General features: G+C 52.2%; 6 protein-coding genes across 7 annotated transcripts; 2 read left to right on the forward strand and 4 right to left on the reverse strand.

The window, feature by feature from the left end:
- Window positions 1-503: 503 nt before the first annotated feature.
- Window positions 504-3,859, reverse strand: ms(3)76Cc (male sterile (3) 76Cc). The gene is made up of 2 exons (XM_002135561.3): window positions 3,676-3,859; window positions 504-3,613 (listed from the first exon to the last, which is right to left on the reverse strand). Exons 1-2 carry the CDS (start codon window positions 3,786-3,788, stop codon window positions 742-744), a joined length of 2,985 nt encoding a protein of 994 aa, XP_002135597.2. The 5' UTR covers window positions 3,789-3,859; the 3' UTR covers window positions 504-741.
- A 42-nt stretch (window positions 3,860-3,901) lies between these two features.
- asf1 (histone chaperone asf1) lies at window positions 3,902-5,014 on the reverse strand. Its single transcript, XM_001352928.4, has one exon. It carries the CDS (start codon window positions 4,727-4,729, stop codon window positions 4,061-4,063), a length of 669 nt encoding a protein of 222 aa, XP_001352964.1. The 5' UTR covers window positions 4,730-5,014; the 3' UTR covers window positions 3,902-4,060.
- Window positions 5,015-5,017: 3 nt separating this feature from the next.
- On the forward strand, window positions 5,018-9,861 carry l(3)76BDm (trafficking protein particle complex subunit 8 homolog l(3)76BDm). The gene is made up of 7 exons (XM_001352927.4): window positions 5,018-5,301; window positions 5,391-5,552; window positions 5,625-6,789; window positions 6,849-7,311; window positions 7,372-8,287; window positions 8,358-8,783; window positions 8,846-9,861. The coding sequence occupies exons 1-7, from the start codon at window positions 5,136-5,138 to the stop codon at window positions 9,499-9,501; spliced, it is 3,954 nt and encodes a 1,317-aa protein (XP_001352963.2). The 5' UTR covers window positions 5,018-5,135; the 3' UTR covers window positions 9,502-9,861.
- Window positions 9,773-10,840, reverse strand: PIG-F (phosphatidylinositol glycan anchor biosynthesis class F). The gene has a single exon (XM_001352926.3). It carries the CDS (start codon window positions 10,735-10,737, stop codon window positions 10,027-10,029), a length of 711 nt encoding a protein of 236 aa, XP_001352962.1. The 5' UTR covers window positions 10,738-10,840; the 3' UTR covers window positions 9,773-10,026.
- A 35-nt stretch (window positions 10,841-10,875) lies between these two features.
- On the forward strand, window positions 10,876-14,714 carry Lon (Lon protease). 2 transcript variants are annotated; one of them, XM_015188552.2, is made up of 9 exons: window positions 10,876-11,318; window positions 11,387-11,645; window positions 11,707-12,184; window positions 12,237-12,366; window positions 12,433-12,737; window positions 12,812-13,234; window positions 13,300-14,040; window positions 14,106-14,295; window positions 14,357-14,714. In XM_015188552.2, exons 1-9 carry the CDS (start codon window positions 10,974-10,976, stop codon window positions 14,609-14,611), a joined length of 3,126 nt encoding a protein of 1,041 aa, XP_015044038.2. In that variant the 5' UTR covers window positions 10,876-10,973; the 3' UTR covers window positions 14,612-14,714. The 2 variants fall into 2 exon arrangements, with proteins under 2 accessions (XP_015044038.2, XP_001352961.4); XM_001352925.4 differs by having other exon boundaries at window positions 10,877-11,318; window positions 11,761-12,184; window positions 14,357-14,711.
- Window positions 14,632-16,523, reverse strand: LOC4812396 (venom protease). Its single transcript, XM_001352924.4, has 5 exons — window positions 16,127-16,523; window positions 15,904-16,058; window positions 15,715-15,851; window positions 15,070-15,649; window positions 14,632-15,008 (listed from the first exon to the last, which is right to left on the reverse strand). The coding sequence occupies exons 1-5, from the start codon at window positions 16,218-16,220 to the stop codon at window positions 14,736-14,738; spliced, it is 1,239 nt and encodes a 412-aa protein (XP_001352960.2). The 5' UTR covers window positions 16,221-16,523; the 3' UTR covers window positions 14,632-14,735.
- Window positions 16,524-16,664: the final 141 nt, after the last annotated feature.

Raw genomic sequence — 16,664 nt, forward strand, 5'->3', positions numbered from 1 at the left:
AAAAGAATATCTTTCTTTCGATATGCACAAAATTCAAAGCTTCAGTGCCTTAAAATGCAAAATATAAAAGCAACAGAATAAGGGAAAAATAAAATACAATCTAAGAATATTGAAAGAAAATCCTGGTAAAAATCTGACCGCGGCTATGACGCGGCCAATGAATGCTTTCCAGAAAATGGGAAAACCATTGATTAAAACTTGGCCTCGTGCTCTGTTCTGGACTGTTCTGTTTTCTGGAAAGCGTTCATCAGCTGCAAAACGAATTACAAATTTAAAAATAATACTATATACACTTAATATATATATTATATATATTCTACATATATATATTTATACACTAGTTGGATGTTTAGCTATCGTAAGATGCGTCGTCGTCCCACCCGGGCCGACATTTCTCTGCATTATGTAAATGTACTCAATATTAAGTTTAAATTTAACGACTCATACGAATTAGCAATAATAATAAATGGAAAACAAATAAGAAACGCTACAACAGAAGACTCTAAAGTAAAAGAGAATCGTTTCTTAATAGATTTGACAGATAATGGGCTACCAATTGCTTCCGACAACCGCTCTGCCGTGTATTTTATTTTTGGATTCTCCGGCAGTCTCTTTTTGAATTTTTGCTTGAAAAACTGACTGCCTGTCGTTGGTTGGGCACCTGGCAGATGTCTAAAAACACTTGAAATTTGTATTACGCTGTAAATAATTTATAAACTTAATTATCAGCTGGCAGGAGTCCTAGGCATTGCGGGTCAACAGATGCTTGAATCTCCTGCAGGGTGCCTCCAGACGAGTGCTCAGCGCATCCAAAGCCTTGACCTCCCGCGAGTCGATCATGTGGCAAACGACTTGCGACAATTTGCCAAATGGCAGCAGTCCGGCCGTGCCACACGACAGATCCAAGTGGCGGAAGCGATCAATGTTGCAGGTGCAGCCGTCGAAGACATAAAATCTCGATCCCGATTCGGAGCTGGTGTGCACTCTGAAGACCACATAGTTTCCCCAGGGCGTCATGGTGAGCACCCGATTGGCCGCCTGGAAGGAGGAGATGAGCAGACGCCTGAGGCTCTCCACAGTGCCGCTCTCCGACCCGGCCACAGCCAGCATATGGGCCTCCCGACAGAAGCCGGGAAACCTTGTCGCCTGAAACGCTTGCTTTCTGTTCGCTTCAGGTGGTTCCTGGCTCTTCCCTTTCCTGCCGATGCACCAGCAGGATTGCTGGCAAGTCTTCTGCTTAAACGTCTTGGCCTGGAACCGGGCCACCTTGAGGGGTTGATTGGGACACGACATCTGTCCATCTAGCTCGGAGTCGAACTCCGAGTTCTTCACTATGCCTTTACGGGTGGCCCTGATTTCCTCCAGGGACGACGCCAAATCTTTTGATGGTCCCGCAGAAGGCTTCATTATATCCCTTTTTGTGCTGGTTAGCTTGGAAGAGCTCTGAGGTCTTCCTGAAGCAGTGACGGACTGTTCTAATGGCTGTACGGAGTGGTGCTCGGTCCTTTCAGGAGGTGCAGACCGCACGTCAGTCTGACAGCTACATGGCTTTTCCTTGGGTGCCAAGAAGTGCGGGCATTCTCCTGAAGATAGGCGCTGGTCCGTCGCATCACTGTCTGGCTTGGCCTTCGGTGCAGAGAAGGTCTGAGTTTGTCCAGAAGCTAAACGCGAGTTCTCCCGGTCTCCCCCCTTCTGCTGGCTTTTCGGGACTGCGATAAATGATACTGATTTTGACATTTTGAGCTCATTTTGCTCCTTTTTGGGCTTTTTCTTGTGGCCTACGTCACGGGCCTGCGTATCCTCGTCACCTTCGCTCTCTTCATCTTCGCACTCTTCACCGCAGTCGAAATCTGGTTCATCGTCGTCGATGTTGTCCAGCAGCTCGAAGTTCTCGATGTCGCTGTTGTCCTCGGTGTGGCTGCATAGGTCCTCCTCGTAGTCACTCAACGCGGCCAGCACGTGACCGGAGCTGGTGGCGAGCTGGTTAAACAGGATCGTCTCGTTAATAGACTGCACCTCCGTGTCGTCGTCATCGGGCAGGGGGGCCAGGGCATAGCCCTTGGGGCATTCGGCCAAGTTCTTGATGCGCACCGCATGAAGGTGGTAGGGCGACGGCCGGTTGGACTCCTTCAGCAGCTGGTGGAACACACTGATCATGGTGAGGGGATCGCGGAACATGCGCACCGTGGACCAGGCTCCCTTGTCCTTCTCCACGGCCGTGTCGGCAATCGTGTGGCGGTACGCATCGAGCAGGTAGTAGAAGTCGCCTTTGGTCCACACGGCGTACATTTGGCTGTTGATCTGAAAGATGGCATTGCCGAACTCCTTCAGGGTCTCGCGGACGTGATGGTCAAATTCTGTCCCCACGACTCGCAGCACGCTCCGCCAGTTGCCCGCCCGGACATTGGGCAGCAGCTCCAGCTCCACCACAAACTGGCCCAGACGCAGCTGTGTGGGAAACTCGTCCAAGTTGATGGGCCGCTGCTCCTCTAGACGGTCGCCCCAGCAGCTACGACAGAGCTCGACGCCGTAGCAGATGAGGCGATCGAACATGGTGTGGTTCCAGGTGGCCGGATGGTCGATTTTGGAGGCCATAATGGCGCCCACCGCCACCATTATGCTGCTGCGACTGCGGAGAGGATCGGCCGTGTTGAGGGACAAGTGGAGATTCCCCTTCAGATAGGCGTAGTTGCTGTTGATCACCTCAAACTCCATGTCCCGCTGGACAGTGTCCCTCAGATAGAGGGTGCCGTCGGGCGTCACCAGGCGGACAACTACGAGCTCCCGTATCGTGAACTCATCCTCTGGCGAGATGCCGCTGAGCTGGCTAACCAGATAGTAAACATTGTCGATGGTGTGCAGGCAGACGAGCATGGCCACGCCTGTCGCCTTGTCGCTGACCAGATCGTTCTTGCGTCTGCCCTGCACATCCAGCACGAAGAACACGTTGCGCCGCTTCCAGATGAGCAGGTGACCCATCTTTGTCAGCAGCAGGCAGTAGTGGCTAGTGCGGAAGAAGGTTTGCAGCACGTCGCGCAGGTTCTCGATAGTGTGGGGCAGCTGCGTTTCCATGGGCTGCCTCGGATCGCCCAGATAGCGCGACTCTAGGGCCAGGGTAAAGGTGTGACCCTCCAGGCTGAAATTGCGCTTGATGCGATTCTCAGCATCCGTGTAGATCTGCGGCCGGAGAAGTGGCGGGTTCATGCCGTCCTCCTTCCGCTCGGCAGTCGCCTCACTCCCCTCGGAGCTGGCCTCTAACAGATCAACGCCCTCCTGCAGCAGCATGTCAATCTTATCCGCCGTCCATTCCACTTCCGGCAGGACGTACACCAGGGCGAAGGCCTTCAGGTACGTGGCAAAGTTGCACGAATTGATCTCGTCGTGCTGGCTGCCCTTTAAGCTCCGGGGTCCTGCAATCTGCGACTCGGAGCAGACCATGCCCACGGCAACGCCTATGGAATCGGCCTCCACATCCACGCGGTTCTTGCTGCGCAACGCACTGCTCCTGCGCTTCTTGCATGACTTCCACAAATACTCGTTATAATAGGGCTTGTCCAGTGGATTGGCGGCATAATGATTGGGGCAGAGCGGATGTGCGTACCTGTTGAAATAGCTGAAAGGGAACGGGGTATCAATGGGGGGCGCCACGAGTGGCCCTGGTGTTGTGCCTCTCACCTGTTGCTGGTCGCCTGTTTCTTGCTCCAGATCGCCCGCAGCCGACTGGCGCCGGGAGTGGCGCAGGAGAAGGAGTAGGGAAGCCCCTGCTGATTCACTTTGGATTTTGACATACTTTTTTCGCTTTCTCATGGAAAATAATGGAAATCGAATGCTATATCGAACAACGAGACGTGACAGAGAAACAAACGGTTGCTAGTTCTTTACACAAAAAAAACAGTCACAATTTAGATAAGGTAAGTAAATTTAATGTATACATATATATTTAATCATTTGCTTAATTAAGGGGTTGAGGTTGCGCGGGGGGAGTTTCCTTCAAGTCTGCGCCCACTCAAGAGTGTGTTTGTGTGTGTTGCAGTTGGACTGCCAGAAAGAATCTCTCCTCTCAACATTCCATTGCCAGTGAATTTGAGTTCTCGTTGAGGGCCTTAATGCCGTTCTCCATGGGCATGGCCAGGCTGTTGTCATCATCCTGCTGCTGCTGAGCAGAGGTCTGGGCCGCCTGCGATGTGGATGGACCGTCGATCATCATATCATAGCTGTGTCCGTTGTTCTCTGACACTCCATTGCCATTGCCATTGGTGTGGCCGTAGTCCCAGTTGATCTTGAAGCGGGTGACGCGCGGCTTGCTGGCAAGTATGTTGCGCGTTAGCTTGTCGAACAGTGGCTTGGTTGGCGGATTCTCTCGCATCTCCTGTTCCCCATAGTCGTTGTTCACGTAGTAACCGACGCGTACAAACTCCTGCCCGCGATACGAGCACGTTAACAGCACAATAGTGACGCCTACGGCATCCTGTTCCGGAATTTTGCTAACATCTGGCGGATCGGCCTGGAAGACGAATATGTGACGACCCTCGGGCACGGGGCCAACGTAGATGGTGTCCAATACCTGGTCATGCTCCTCGGACTCGGCCGAGCCCACGTAAATCATTTTCCATTCAAGATCCTCCTTCAGTTCCTCGATGCACTCGAATGTCAGCTCGAACTGGAAGGGATTGAAGAAGCTGCTGGGGTTGTCCAGCACCACAACATTCGTGATGTGCACCTTGGCCATGACTGTACTTTCGGGACTCTTCTCTTTCTTTGGGGGACTATGCGAGACTTTCTGACTTTTTTCAGATGCAGCAAGCGGTGGTTCTTTTGGATGGCGTGCGCTGATGAAATAGCTGGCGACACACGACGTATGTAATAAAGCGTGTTTAGACGAATACGTTAAGAATTTGGGTGTGAATAGTTTTTCGTTGTTAATCTTATGAATATCGCTTTTTGTGTACAATTTGGATGTGTAAAATTCTGCGGAATTGTGACAGCTGACAGCCTTTCCCGCGCTTCAGTGTGGCCGTTCTATGCTTGGTCGACTGGTTCCGGATCTGGATCAGCTGGTTCGATATATCGAAATAAAACGCTCCAAGGTGCGATTGGGGGCAATTTGGAGCAAAATAGTGACAATAAAATAAATAATGCTGCATTTGACGGGCCAGAATTACAATGCACGTGACATAATCAAGAACATCTTCTCACCGCTCATCGGCGTGCTGAGCAGCAGTCTGGCAGATGACATCTGCCATCGCAACAATCTTTCCTTTGTGGACCTCCTCCAGCCCTTCGCCAAACTGCCCAACGATGGTAAGAGGATTTGCGTTGGGGAGGGGGGTGTGGTTGTAAACAATATGAAATTTTGGATAAATATCTTTGCCCTCGTTCCTGTATCGCAGCACACTTTCGCGATGTCTCTGGGACGAGCGTCTCTGTGCGGGGACTGCGGCTCAACTTTTGCGATGTGGACTGGCGGCCGCCGCAAACAGTCTTGGCCCGCCGAATGCTCAACGAATCGGTTACCAATGCCCACAATGACAAAACCAAGGTTGCTACAATAGGTGAGGACGCAGTGACAACACACCCAAAAGGCTTCGACACTGACTCCCCCTCCTCCCCTCTTACTCACCCAGCGGACATTGACCTCGAGTTGCCGACGTCGGAGCCTTGGTTTGAACAATGGCGCGAGACGTTCTTGACTGTGCAATTCCCAGCGGAGCATGAGTTCACCCGCCACCTGCTCAGCTGCCTGCTGGTGCTGTCCAGTGCCGATCCCCAGATTGTAGAGACTGCGCACAAGCTGACCCAGCGGATCCAGCAAATGCAGCCCCAGAAGCTGCCCAAGTGGTTCCAGCCCAACGAAGTACTCAACAGCTATGTGGTGCTGCACGAGGCCAGCCAGGGGGATCTGTCCAAGGCCCAGCAGGGATTTGAGCTGCTCAAGTCAACCTTTGGCGACAGCAAGTGCTTCCTAGTGTCCATAAACTCGCTGGATGGCCAGGCTGCTGCAGAGGTGCAGGACTACTGGGCGTCCTACATCAAGAGGCAGCCAAAGAGCGATGCCACGCTGACCTCCACTGACCTGAGTGCCCCGAAATCCCCTCAGGAGGCGGTGTCGGTCATCAGCATGCCCTCCATGCAGATGTCCCAGCTGCTGGAGGGCGTCAATGCCCAGGAGAGCGACCTGACCATGCTGCATCCCCTGAGTCCAATGCAGGAGAGCGCCACCGAGGCCATCAACTCCAAGTTCAGCATTAGCAGCGAGAGCATTGCCTCTCAGACCATCAATCCCAATGTGTGGGCCAGTGATCTGGAGGCGGATGCACCGCACGGCGGCTGTCTCACCATGCGGGACGTTGACAACGTGCGACACTTTGTGCAGGACTATGCGGTGCGTGCCCTGATACCATACATCGAGCACCTGGTGGCCACTCTCAGCGAGGGTGTGACCAACAAGAAGGGAGTGAGCAAGTCCCTGCTGAGTGCCACGAAGCGTTGGTTCGTCACCAGCAAGCCGGGAGCAGGAGCAAACAATCAAAACGCAGTCATCTACACAAACGAATCCGCGGAGCTGCAAACGAGAAAGCTGGGCGATCTCTATTTTATGTTTGGACACTATAATCTGGCTTTTCAGGCCTACCACCAGGCCAAGAGGGACTTCAATGCGGACTCGGCCTGGCAATACTATGCGGGTGCCCTCGAAATGGCTGCCCTTTCCGCCTTCATGCTGGGTACAGCGCACCGCAAAACCTACGACTACATGGAGGATGCCATTGTCTGCTATCTGACCGTGTGCAAGTGGGTTTTCGTATTCCCTGCGAAATCAAACCAATTTCTGATATGATTTTCGATTGCAGATTGCAGGCATTTGCCACACGGGCAACGCTGCTCAGCATGGAGTGCCTGAAGACAGCGCGTCTGTATAGCGACGTGGCCAAGCAGTTGATACGCATGACCAGCGAGGAGTCGGACCTTCGTTCCGCCCTGCTGCTTGAGCAGGCGGCCTACTGCTTTCTGGTGACCCAACCGGCCATGCACAGGAAGTATGCCTTTCACATTGTCCTGGCTGGGAATCGCTACTCTCGTGCCGGACAGCGAAAGCACGCGTATCGCTGCTACCGCCAGGCCTACCAGGTGTTCCAGAAGCGTGAGTGGAGCCTGGCCGAGGATCATATACAGTATACGGTGGCCAAACAGGCCTATATGCTAAAGCAGCTGGATGAGGCCAGTCGTTCCTTTGCCCACCTCCTGCGTCCTGGCAGCCTGCAGAGTGCCGCGCAGCAGAGCAGCTTCCTGAAGGAGTACATCCAGACGCAGAATGTGAGTGGGAATCAGCAGCGATCATCTCGATCTGATTAAGTGACAATTTGTGTATTCCAGGAGCTACTCAAACGTAGTCCAGAGGTGGGACTACTGCCGCATGCCTTGCCCCAGCTGGTGCAATCTTCGGTGCGCGTCTTGACCCTGGTTCAATCGCCCTCAGCTCAGGCGCCGCAGCTGCCAGCCACCAACATCGACATCAATTCCAATTTGACGGCAGATGAGTCCATTTGGAACAAGATTGAGGAGATGCTGGTGATCACGGCTGCCTCCAATAAGCCGTTTGTGTTTAAGCCCTCGAGATATTTGTATACCAAGCAGCAGCCGGCTCTGGAGACGCCCGTGGCTGTGCAGGGGGAGCCCATTGAGCTGGCAGTTACCCTTTCGAACAGTGTTCGCTGCAGCATAGCGCTCTCCGAGATCGATCTGCTCTGGAAACTCACCCTGGACAACGAGGAAGTGCTGTCGAATGCCTGCATTTACGAGGAGTCCGCAGACAGCGCCAGCAAAGCAGCCGTGCAAGTGGCCATCAAGACCAGCTGCGTGGCATCGTTTGAGCTGGCCGAACAGGCCGAGAAAACCGTTTACTTCAAGCTAACGCCGAAGCTTACCGGACGCCTCCTCATTCTGGGCGTTGTGTGCCGTGTGGCAGCCACGGCGGATCCCTCGGCCAGTCTGCTCGGCTCCTTGCAGTTTGAGACGCAAATGATTCGGCCTGCCACGGCCAAGCAATCCTCGCAGACTGTTCTGGACAACCGGTTGAGCCTCAAATTGGTCCCCCAATTGCCCGCCATGAGTGTTAGCTTCAGTCCGGTGCCCACCCAGCTGTTGGCTGGTGAGATTCTCCCTGTTTCCATTACTCTACGCAATCTGGGCATAGCCCCCATTGAGGAGATTTATCTGGGCTGTGACACGCCGCGCTGCTTGTCGCTGCAGTCAGAGCAGCACCACCAAATGCCGCTGGCCATGAAGAGCTGTATGTAAATTAAATGGAATCGAATGCCGTTTTGTATATTAACGATTAATGAGCACTGTTTTATGTACAGCTTTACGTGATCTGTCCAATGATAAGCTCGTCAAGGACAAGGAAATCCGCGGGCAGCGTGTATTCCGGCTGCTTCAACGTCCGGGCCAGGCGGCCCTGGAGGCACAGCAGGGCCATACCATTTCCATGTGGCTGCAGGCCCCCCACCAGGATGGACCCTTCACGCTGCGCTTGCTCTTCTACTATTCATTGCCAGTGGGTGCCAATTCCCCCATCAAGTATCGGCTGGTTCGTCACATCTGGCACTTGCAGGTGGAGAGCTGCCTGCAAGCGGACTCCACGTGCTTCGTGAGTAACGCAGTGACCAACGAACTGGGTCTGGAGCTGAACCTGCGGAATCAGCACGCAGCTCAGGCGACCGAAGTGTACGTCAACACGTTGTCCTTGTACTCCAAGGAATACGATCTGAATCCAGAGAAGTTGTACAGTAAGTGGGGGAAGGGGCCCAACAATGACACCTTCCTGATGGTTGACTTCCTTGTATTGCAGTTATGGACAGTATGGGAGTCAGTGCGGGACAGGCGGGTGGACAGTGCCTCAGGTCTTCCAAATTCTGCAGCCTGCAGTTCCGCCTGCAGGAGAAGGCCCAGAAGGAACACTTTAACGACATTCCCACGATTAAAACTCTGCTGCAGACCCGGCTCTCCCATTTGAAGATTATGCCTGCGCAGCATGCACAGCAGGTGGAGCAGCACATGCCGTCGCTGGACGATCCGCACAGCTTCCTCACCAACGAGGAGACCGTGTTCTTCAATACCAGCATCAGCACAGAGGAGTTCAACGCCAGCATTGCGGGGTATGTGCCCCACGCCACGCTGGCCCTCAGCTGGAGTGCCATAGTGGCCAAGGAGGGCGGACCTCGGCTTGCCAGTGGCTTGCATTTCGTCAAGCTGTACAAACTCTACGAGACAAGCCACTGTCCAGCCACGGCGGCCGAGGCAATGCTTCGCAGGCGCCTGTCCTCGGACAATGCCCCCAACAAACATCGAGAGTTTCAGCTGCCTGAGGTGGCGCCCAGCAATGAGAAGGCCAGCGAGCCGCTGGCCGATGATGAAGACGAGGACTATTGGGAGCCCAATGAGAACTATGTGGGCCAACGTTGCCTGCTGGAGGACGAGAGCTTTGTGCTGGCTGCCAAGGGTTAAGATTTGTCCTACAATTTTCTCTAGTTTCTAACTCACGATGTGTTAAATATGTTTTGTGTCGGATCGTCTATGATGATCATGCTCTTACGAGAAACAGTTTTGTCTTCAATTTGTTGTTTATTTGTTGAAGGAGGTTACTGAGGCTTTAAACCGAAAGCATTTTCCATTCATTTTGTAATCCTTAAAATCAATATCGGAACGCTTCAGTTGGGGTTCGTTCAATCGAATCCGTTCCCGCGGAAGGGAACCTTTGTGTCTTTGTCGCTTGTGATTAAATTAATGATTTGTTAGTTTATTAGTTGATTGATTTAAAAAAGAATTCATTCATATTACACTCTAATAAAATGCTTAAACATGTAACATTAAAGTATGTTAATTGCTTTTTGGTAGTTCTTAAGCTGCTGACTAGAGAGAGATGATGACGTGTATCGGAATCTGATCAGTGTGTGGTTGTGGATGTCGGAGTTGTGGCAGCGCAACGTAATAATCTGGTGGCAGGATTAATAGCATTTATTGTTATTGTTTTTAAGCACGTTTTTTGGTCATGTACACGCGGGCCGTGGCATAAAGGACATGCGTACAGGCATAAATATTGCCCATGGCGCTGCCCAGCAGAGCTCCGATGATGTTTGGTATCGGATATACCTGCCAGTCGCGTCCCCAGTCCAGGGGGGCCACCACACTGCCAGCCCAGGCCCCCAGGATGCCACCCAGGGCATTGTACTTGAACAGATTCAGGGCCGTGTCCTCGCACTTGGTCACAAAGTCCGGTTTCTCGCAGAAGCACACTTGCAGGGCACCGCCGCCGCCCAAGAGAAACACCGTGGGCGACACCGTCAGCAGTGTCATCAGCAGGGAAAGGACAAAGGTCTCCTCGTAGTTGCCCAGTACCGGTGCACCAAAAATGATGCAGCTGAAGGCATACAGCAGCGTGCACAGGAACTGCAGCGTGAATCCTCCCGCGAGCTCGCGTGCCGTGAAATATGCTGCCTTCTTTTGCCGCTGCTTGACTGTCAGCACACCATCCTCAATGCGCCCATAGAAACGGGCCAGCACGACTTTCAGCAGCTCGCCGATGAAGACAATTGGAACCACCAGTGAGTCCCAGAAGTTGCCGAGATAGGCCCAGTTGCGGCGGTACTGCATGTATGTCATGCATATCAATATGGTGGCCAGGCTGAGGGACACATGGAAGAGCTGGTGCTTGGTCTTTTGCTGATCGAAACGCGAAACCATTGTTAAATGCAATCAAACACAACTTTTTACAACGAAACGAATATTTTTGCAGCTCCGAATTTCATTGTTGATATTATATCGATATATCGATATGGGTGATATTTTCTGACTTTTGATATGATATTTTCATTTTAGTTCACTTCACAGCACTACCTCCGGTTTATTTCATCAGCCTGTCACATAATCATTTAATTCTGTTGTTTTTCTAATATTACTGATTCTCGAGCTGGTTAGAAATGATATCTCACGCTGTACGAGGGCGGTACCTAATGCGCGCCCTGTCCACGACAGTCGCATGGACTCGCATTCGCCCGGGACAAAGTGCCTTGTCTAAATATTTTAGTGATAAAGTTACTCGCCTCGAGAGATTCAATGGCGCGACAATGGTGATGTCTCAGCGTTTCTACAGTCGCCGACGCGACGATCCCGACGACAAGAAAGCGCCAACGGGACCAGAAGGTCCGTCCGAGCGAGACTCGCACCTGCCTGCCACAGTGGTGGTGCCCGACGTATGGCCACATGTTCCTCTGCTGGCCATGCGGAAGAATCCCTTGTTTCCGCGCTTCATGAAGATTGTGGAGGTGAGTGCGAATGCTGGGACAGATGTCAAATTCCAGTGGGCTTCACCATGACTCAACTTATGTTTCAGGTGTCCAATCCAATTGTTATGGATCTGCTGCGTCGCAAAGTTAGCCTTAATCAGCCCTACGTTGGGGTTTTCCTCAAGAAAGTCGACGGGGAAGAGGAGGTCGTCCAGAATCTGGACGAGGTCTATCACCTGGGCACTTTTGCACAGATCCAAGAGATTCAAGATTTGGGCGACAGGATGCGCCTTGTGGTGCTGGCCCATCGTCGCATACGCATCACAGGACAGGTGGTCGAGGATCTGCCGAATCCAAAAAAGCCAGGTAAGCACCTACAGACACACACTAAGCCCATACAAATTGTGACAAATGTTCTTGATCTTAGTGAAAATGACAACTTTGCATTATCCACTATTTAATATTAAATTACACATCCCAGCTGAAGATCAAACAACAAACAACAAATCATCGACAACGTCACAGTCGTCCAGTGAACGCCGTAAAACGCGTCGCGCAATTAAGCAAAAATTACAAGAGACTGCGGCTGCCGCTGACGCTGACGCTGACACCACAAACCCAATGGACGAATTTGAATTGAAACAGCGTTCGCATATCTCAGAGAAATTTAAAGCTATCAAAGCGGCAGCCAAAGCCGCCCTCGATGCCGAAGCGGGTACATCAGCTACCCCCGATGCAGAGTCCGGTGCCGAGTCTGCTGCACCTTCCGGATCACCGCCTGTGCTCATTGTAGAGGTAGAGAATGTGAAGCTACCGGTTTACAAACAAACCCCAGAAGTCAAGGCGCTAACACAAGAGATTATCAAGACTCTACGCGACATCATCACCATGAATCCCCTGTATAGGTAAGCCATACAATACCCCAAGAATCTTTCTGCTTAACTCTCTTTCCCTTAGGGAGAGTCTCCATCAAATGCTGCATCAGAATCAACGAGTTGTGGACAATCCCATCTACCTATGCGACTTGGGTGCCTCCCTGTCGTCCGGGGACCCAGAGGAGCTGCAAAATATCCTAGAGGAAACAGATGTACATATGTGGCATTCATTGAGGCTACAGATTTCTCTTGTATGATAACACATTTTTCTTTTATAGATCCCAAAACGCCTGCAACTGTCCCTGACATTACTCAAAAAGGAGCAGGAGCTATCGAGACTGCAAGCGAAAATTGGACGCGAGGTAGAGGAAAAAGTCAAGCAGCAGCACCGAAAATACATACTGCAGGAACAGCTGAAGGTTATCAAAAAGGAGCTGGGCATCGAGAAAGACGACAAGGATGCCATCGGTGAAAAGTATATGGAAAAACTCAAAGACAAAATCGTTCCAGAAAGTATTAAGCTGGTCATCGATGAGGAACTGGCCAAACTGAACTTCCTGGAGAGTCATAGCTCTGAATTTAAGTAAGCAAGAGATCGATCCATTCAGAGAGCTCCTTAACATCATCCTAATTTCGTTTCTCTCCTGTTGATTACAGTGTAACCCGCAACTACCTCGACTGGCTCACCTCGCTACCCTGGGGCGTCATTAGCACTGAGAATCTCTGCCTGGACAAAGCCAACGAGATCCTAAACCACGATCACTACGGAATGGAGGATATCAAGAAGCGCATCCTAGAGTTTATCGCCGTCAGTTCTCTGAAGGGCAGCACGCAGGGCAAGATCCTGTGCTTCCATGGACCGCCTGGTGTGGGCAAGACGAGTATAGCCAAGTCCATTGCTCGGGCCCTGAATCGTGAGTACTTCCGCTTCAGTGTGGGCGGCATGACGGATGTGGCTGAGATCAAGGGACATCGTCGCACCTACGTGGGCGCAATGCCTGGAAAGCTGATACAGTGCTTGAAAAAGACTAAGACGGAGAATCCTCTAGTGCTCATTGATGAGGTGGACAAGATTGGCAAGTGGGTGGCACGAATACTTGATTCAATTTCGTGGCGAAAAATACTCGTAATCTTCCTATCCACAGGGGCTATCAGGGAGATCCCAGCTCGGCGCTGTTGGAGCTACTCGATCCCGAGCAGAATGCCAATTTCCTGGACCACTATCTGGACGTGCCAATCGATCTGTCGCGTGTGCTATTCATTTGCACGGCCAACGTGATCGATACCATACCAGAGCCGCTGAGGGATCGCATGGAGCTGATTGAGATGTCCGGCTATGTGGCCGAGGAGAAGGTGGCCATTGCCCGTCAGTATCTGATACCGCAGTCGATGAACGACTGTGGCCTGACCGACGAGCATATCAGCATAACCGAGAAAGCCCTGAATATGCTGATACGCAGCTATTGCCGCGAGTCCGGAGTGCGTAACTTGCAGAAGCAGATCGAGAAGGTCATTCGCAAAGTGGCCTTCCTTTTGGTCAAGAAGGAGGGCACCAACTTCCCAGTGGATGCCGAAAACCTGACCACATTCCTGGGCAAGCAGATCTTTACCTCGGATCGCATGTACGAGACGACGCCGCCGGGCGTGGTCATGGGCCTAGCCTGGACAGCCATGGGTGGCTCATCGCTGTACATTGAGACATCGCCACGGAACAAACAGAAAAGCCAGGGCCCCAAATCAGAAGCCAGCGGTGTAGGCAGAGTTGGCACTTTGTATATCACCGGAAACCTTGGAGATGTGATGAAGGAATCGGCCCAAATAGCCCTTACGGTAGCCCGCAATTTTATCCAAATTCGCTATCCTGACAACCAGTACCTGGAGCTGGAGTAAGAGTCTCCGTAGAAGCTACTCGTTGGACTTTCTCATTCTATTTGCCTTTTTTCCATTATAGAAACATTCACCTGCACGTTCCTGAGGGGGCCGTACCAAAGGATGGACCCAGTGCTGGAGTCACCATAATCACAGCCTTAATTTCGTTGGCCACCAACAAGCCTGTGCGTAAGGATGTGGCCATGACGGGCGAGATATCACTGAAGGGCAAGGTTCTGCCCGTAGGAGGAATCAAGGAGAAGGCCATAGCCGTAAGCAGATGCGTGTTCATTGAGAATGCAGCTTGATTCCATATGCTATCTCCACTTTCAGGCACGTCGCAGTGGCGTCAACTGTCTCATCCTGCCCGCGGACAACAAGAAGGACTTCGAGGAGTTGCCCAAGTTCATAACCGAAGGCCTGGAGGTTCACTTTGCGGCCAACTACGATGATGTCTACAACATCGCCTTCTCCGAACCCACCAAAAACGAGGCCGAGGCCCAAGTATTGCCGGCGCCGGATCAGGAGCCCCTCGAAAAGGTGTCCAGCGCGGCCAGTGCGTCCAGCGCCATGCCTTTCAGGCCTTAATCGTAGTCATAGCTTAGGGGTTGGGGGTTGTATCGTTGTATTGACATCGATATCAGATTAAATTAGTTTATGTAGACAATACAAAAGCATTTGCTAAACCTAAGCCAATGTACATAAATCGCATCTATACATCCGCATTGGACAGGATCCAGTCGAGGTAGCGATCGACGCGCGTGTAGACACCGGGATGGCGAGGCTCGCCACAGCCGTTGCCCCACGACACAATGCCGATGGTGACCCAGCGCTGGTTGGGCAGCTGCACCAGCAGCGGTCCGCCGCTATCGCCCTGACAGGAGTCCTGACCACCCTCCGGCAGGCCGGCACAAAGTACTGTATCCGAAATACGTTGTGTCATGGCAGCCCTGCAGTCCGACTGCTTCCACACGGGCAGATTGACCTAAATTAATCGTATTAGCTTAAGAGCTTTAGGAGATTTGGAGACTGTTTGGGGTACCCACCTCCATGAGGATGTTGGAGTGCGGCCCACCCAGCTTCTGAGTGCCCCAGCCCGTGACAATGGCGCTGCGTCCAGCCCAGTTCTCGCTAACCGGCGGCATGCAAATTGGCCAGATGTACGTGTTGAACAGCGTGGCCCGGTCGATCCTGATGAGGGCAATGTCATTCTCGTAGGTCAGCGGATCGTAATCGATGTGGATAACCATATTGGCAATACGGAAATCCCTGGCACGCGTCTCATTCAGCTGGTGAGTGTTGTACTCCCCGAGTCTCACGAATATCTCCTCCTTTTTCTTTCTGTGGATGCAATGGGCGGCGGTGAGGACGTGGCGATCTGTTATTAGTACTCCGCCGCACCACACGAAGGGCTGGCCCTCGATGAGCAGGGCCGCCATCCAGGGCCACTCGTCTGGCTCGGCTGGTCGTCCACCCGAAAGTCTTGGAAACTGCCTTGTGGTGATGCCACAGCCCCGCTGCTCCGGTCGATTCACAATGCGGGGCTCCTCCTGGTCGGGATTGGATACAACCTGCGGGCTTTGGTGGGAGTTGCTCGCCTGCTCAGTGCAACAAATGCCAATGGAACTGTCACGCATTGGATTGGGGATTAGAGTAGGGCAGGTTGGGGACATATCGCAGACGAGTCTCACCTTTTTTCAATGATACACAACTGAGAGACCAGACGCCACACGTCGTCCTTGAGCTCCGGCATGCGACAGTAGATGATGTGGCGGCAGCGTCCCGACTCACCCAGCGGTGTACTGCAGGGGCCGTAATCCTTGTTCTCCTGCAAGAGATTGGTGCTTGCAGAAGGGTAACCTTGGAAGCTGATTACTCACCAGCAGCTGGGAGCCACCTTCACTGTCCCCATCCGGTGCCTGACGCTTCTGGAGACGATGTCGCGACAGAAAGTTAAACGCACTGTGATTGCCTTGCAGCTGATTCTCGGACGCGCCCCATTGGAATTCGTCGTTGTCGTTCAAGTCGAGAAGATCTGTGAGATGATCGTAGTGCGGTCAAGATTAAGACTGATTATCTATCCATTAATCCATGTGCTCTTGCCTAGGTAGTCGCTGGAGTAAGTCTTGGCCAGGATCTGCTGGCAGCCGAAGCCGAAGCCCAGAAGAGCCAAGAACATCCACTGCGGTGGCATCATCGTGAGGAATTTTTCGAAATTTTGCTCAATGCCTAATCGCGTGGCGCTTCCGTTGATAGTCGAATCCGTTCTGCCGTTGTGTAGTTCTCTGGACAAGCGTCGGCTTCGATATGGGAGCCGAGAGCGAGCTCAGATCAACTCTCGCCTACCGTTCACCTTGTGGACTGGTCTGGACAGAGGGACGGACGGATGATATTGCACTTGTTCGCTTGTTCGTGGCGTTGAAACTTTTGGGTTTTCCTAGCTACTATAATGATGAGCCGATCAGGCAAGTCGCGTACTTTAAAGCCGAGCTCGAAACATGTTTACTCGCCAAGATCCCAGCACTGACATTTATATACTACAACTACATACAATGTACTCGTACTCTGCTTAAACAATTTGTGCTTTTTGCGACTGGCTTATCTTTGAAAGGGAGAGGACCGGCCACTGCCATGCCGGTCC

This window comes from Drosophila pseudoobscura, chromosome X (genome assembly GCF_009870125.1).
Source record: "Drosophila pseudoobscura strain MV-25-SWS-2005 chromosome X, UCI_Dpse_MV25, whole genome shotgun sequence".
Taxonomy (NCBI): Eukaryota; Metazoa; Arthropoda; class Insecta; order Diptera; family Drosophilidae; genus Drosophila; species Drosophila pseudoobscura.

Coding starts and splice junctions, on each gene's coding strand:
- asf1 (XM_001352928.4), bottom strand. CDS start 4,729: ATGGCCAAGGTGCACATCACGAATGTTGTGGTGCTGGACAACCCCAGC.
- Lon (XM_015188552.2), top strand. CDS start 10,974: ATGATATCTCACGCTGTACGAGGGCGGTACCTAATGCGCGCCCTGTCC. Junction 11,646..11,706: donor GCCGAATCCAAAAAAGCCAG/GTAAGCACCTAC, acceptor TCTTGATCTTAG/TGAAAATGACAACTTTGCAT. Junction 12,185..12,236: donor ACCATGAATCCCCTGTATAG/GTAAGCCATACA, acceptor TCTTTCCCTTAG/GGAGAGTCTCCATCAAATGC.
- LOC4812396 (XM_001352924.4), bottom strand. CDS start 16,220: ATGATGCCACCGCAGTGGATGTTCTTGGCTCTTCTGGGCTTCGGCTTC. Junction 16,059..16,126: donor TTACTCCAGCGACTACCTAG/GCAAGAGCACAT, acceptor ATCATCTCACAG/ATCTTCTCGACTTGAACGAC. Junction 15,852..15,903: donor AAGGTGGCTCCCAGCTGCTG/GTGAGTAATCAG, acceptor AATCTCTTGCAG/GAGAACAAGGATTACGGCCC.
- PIG-F (XM_001352926.3), bottom strand. CDS start 10,737: ATGGTTTCGCGTTTCGATCAGCAAAAGACCAAGCACCAGCTCTTCCAT.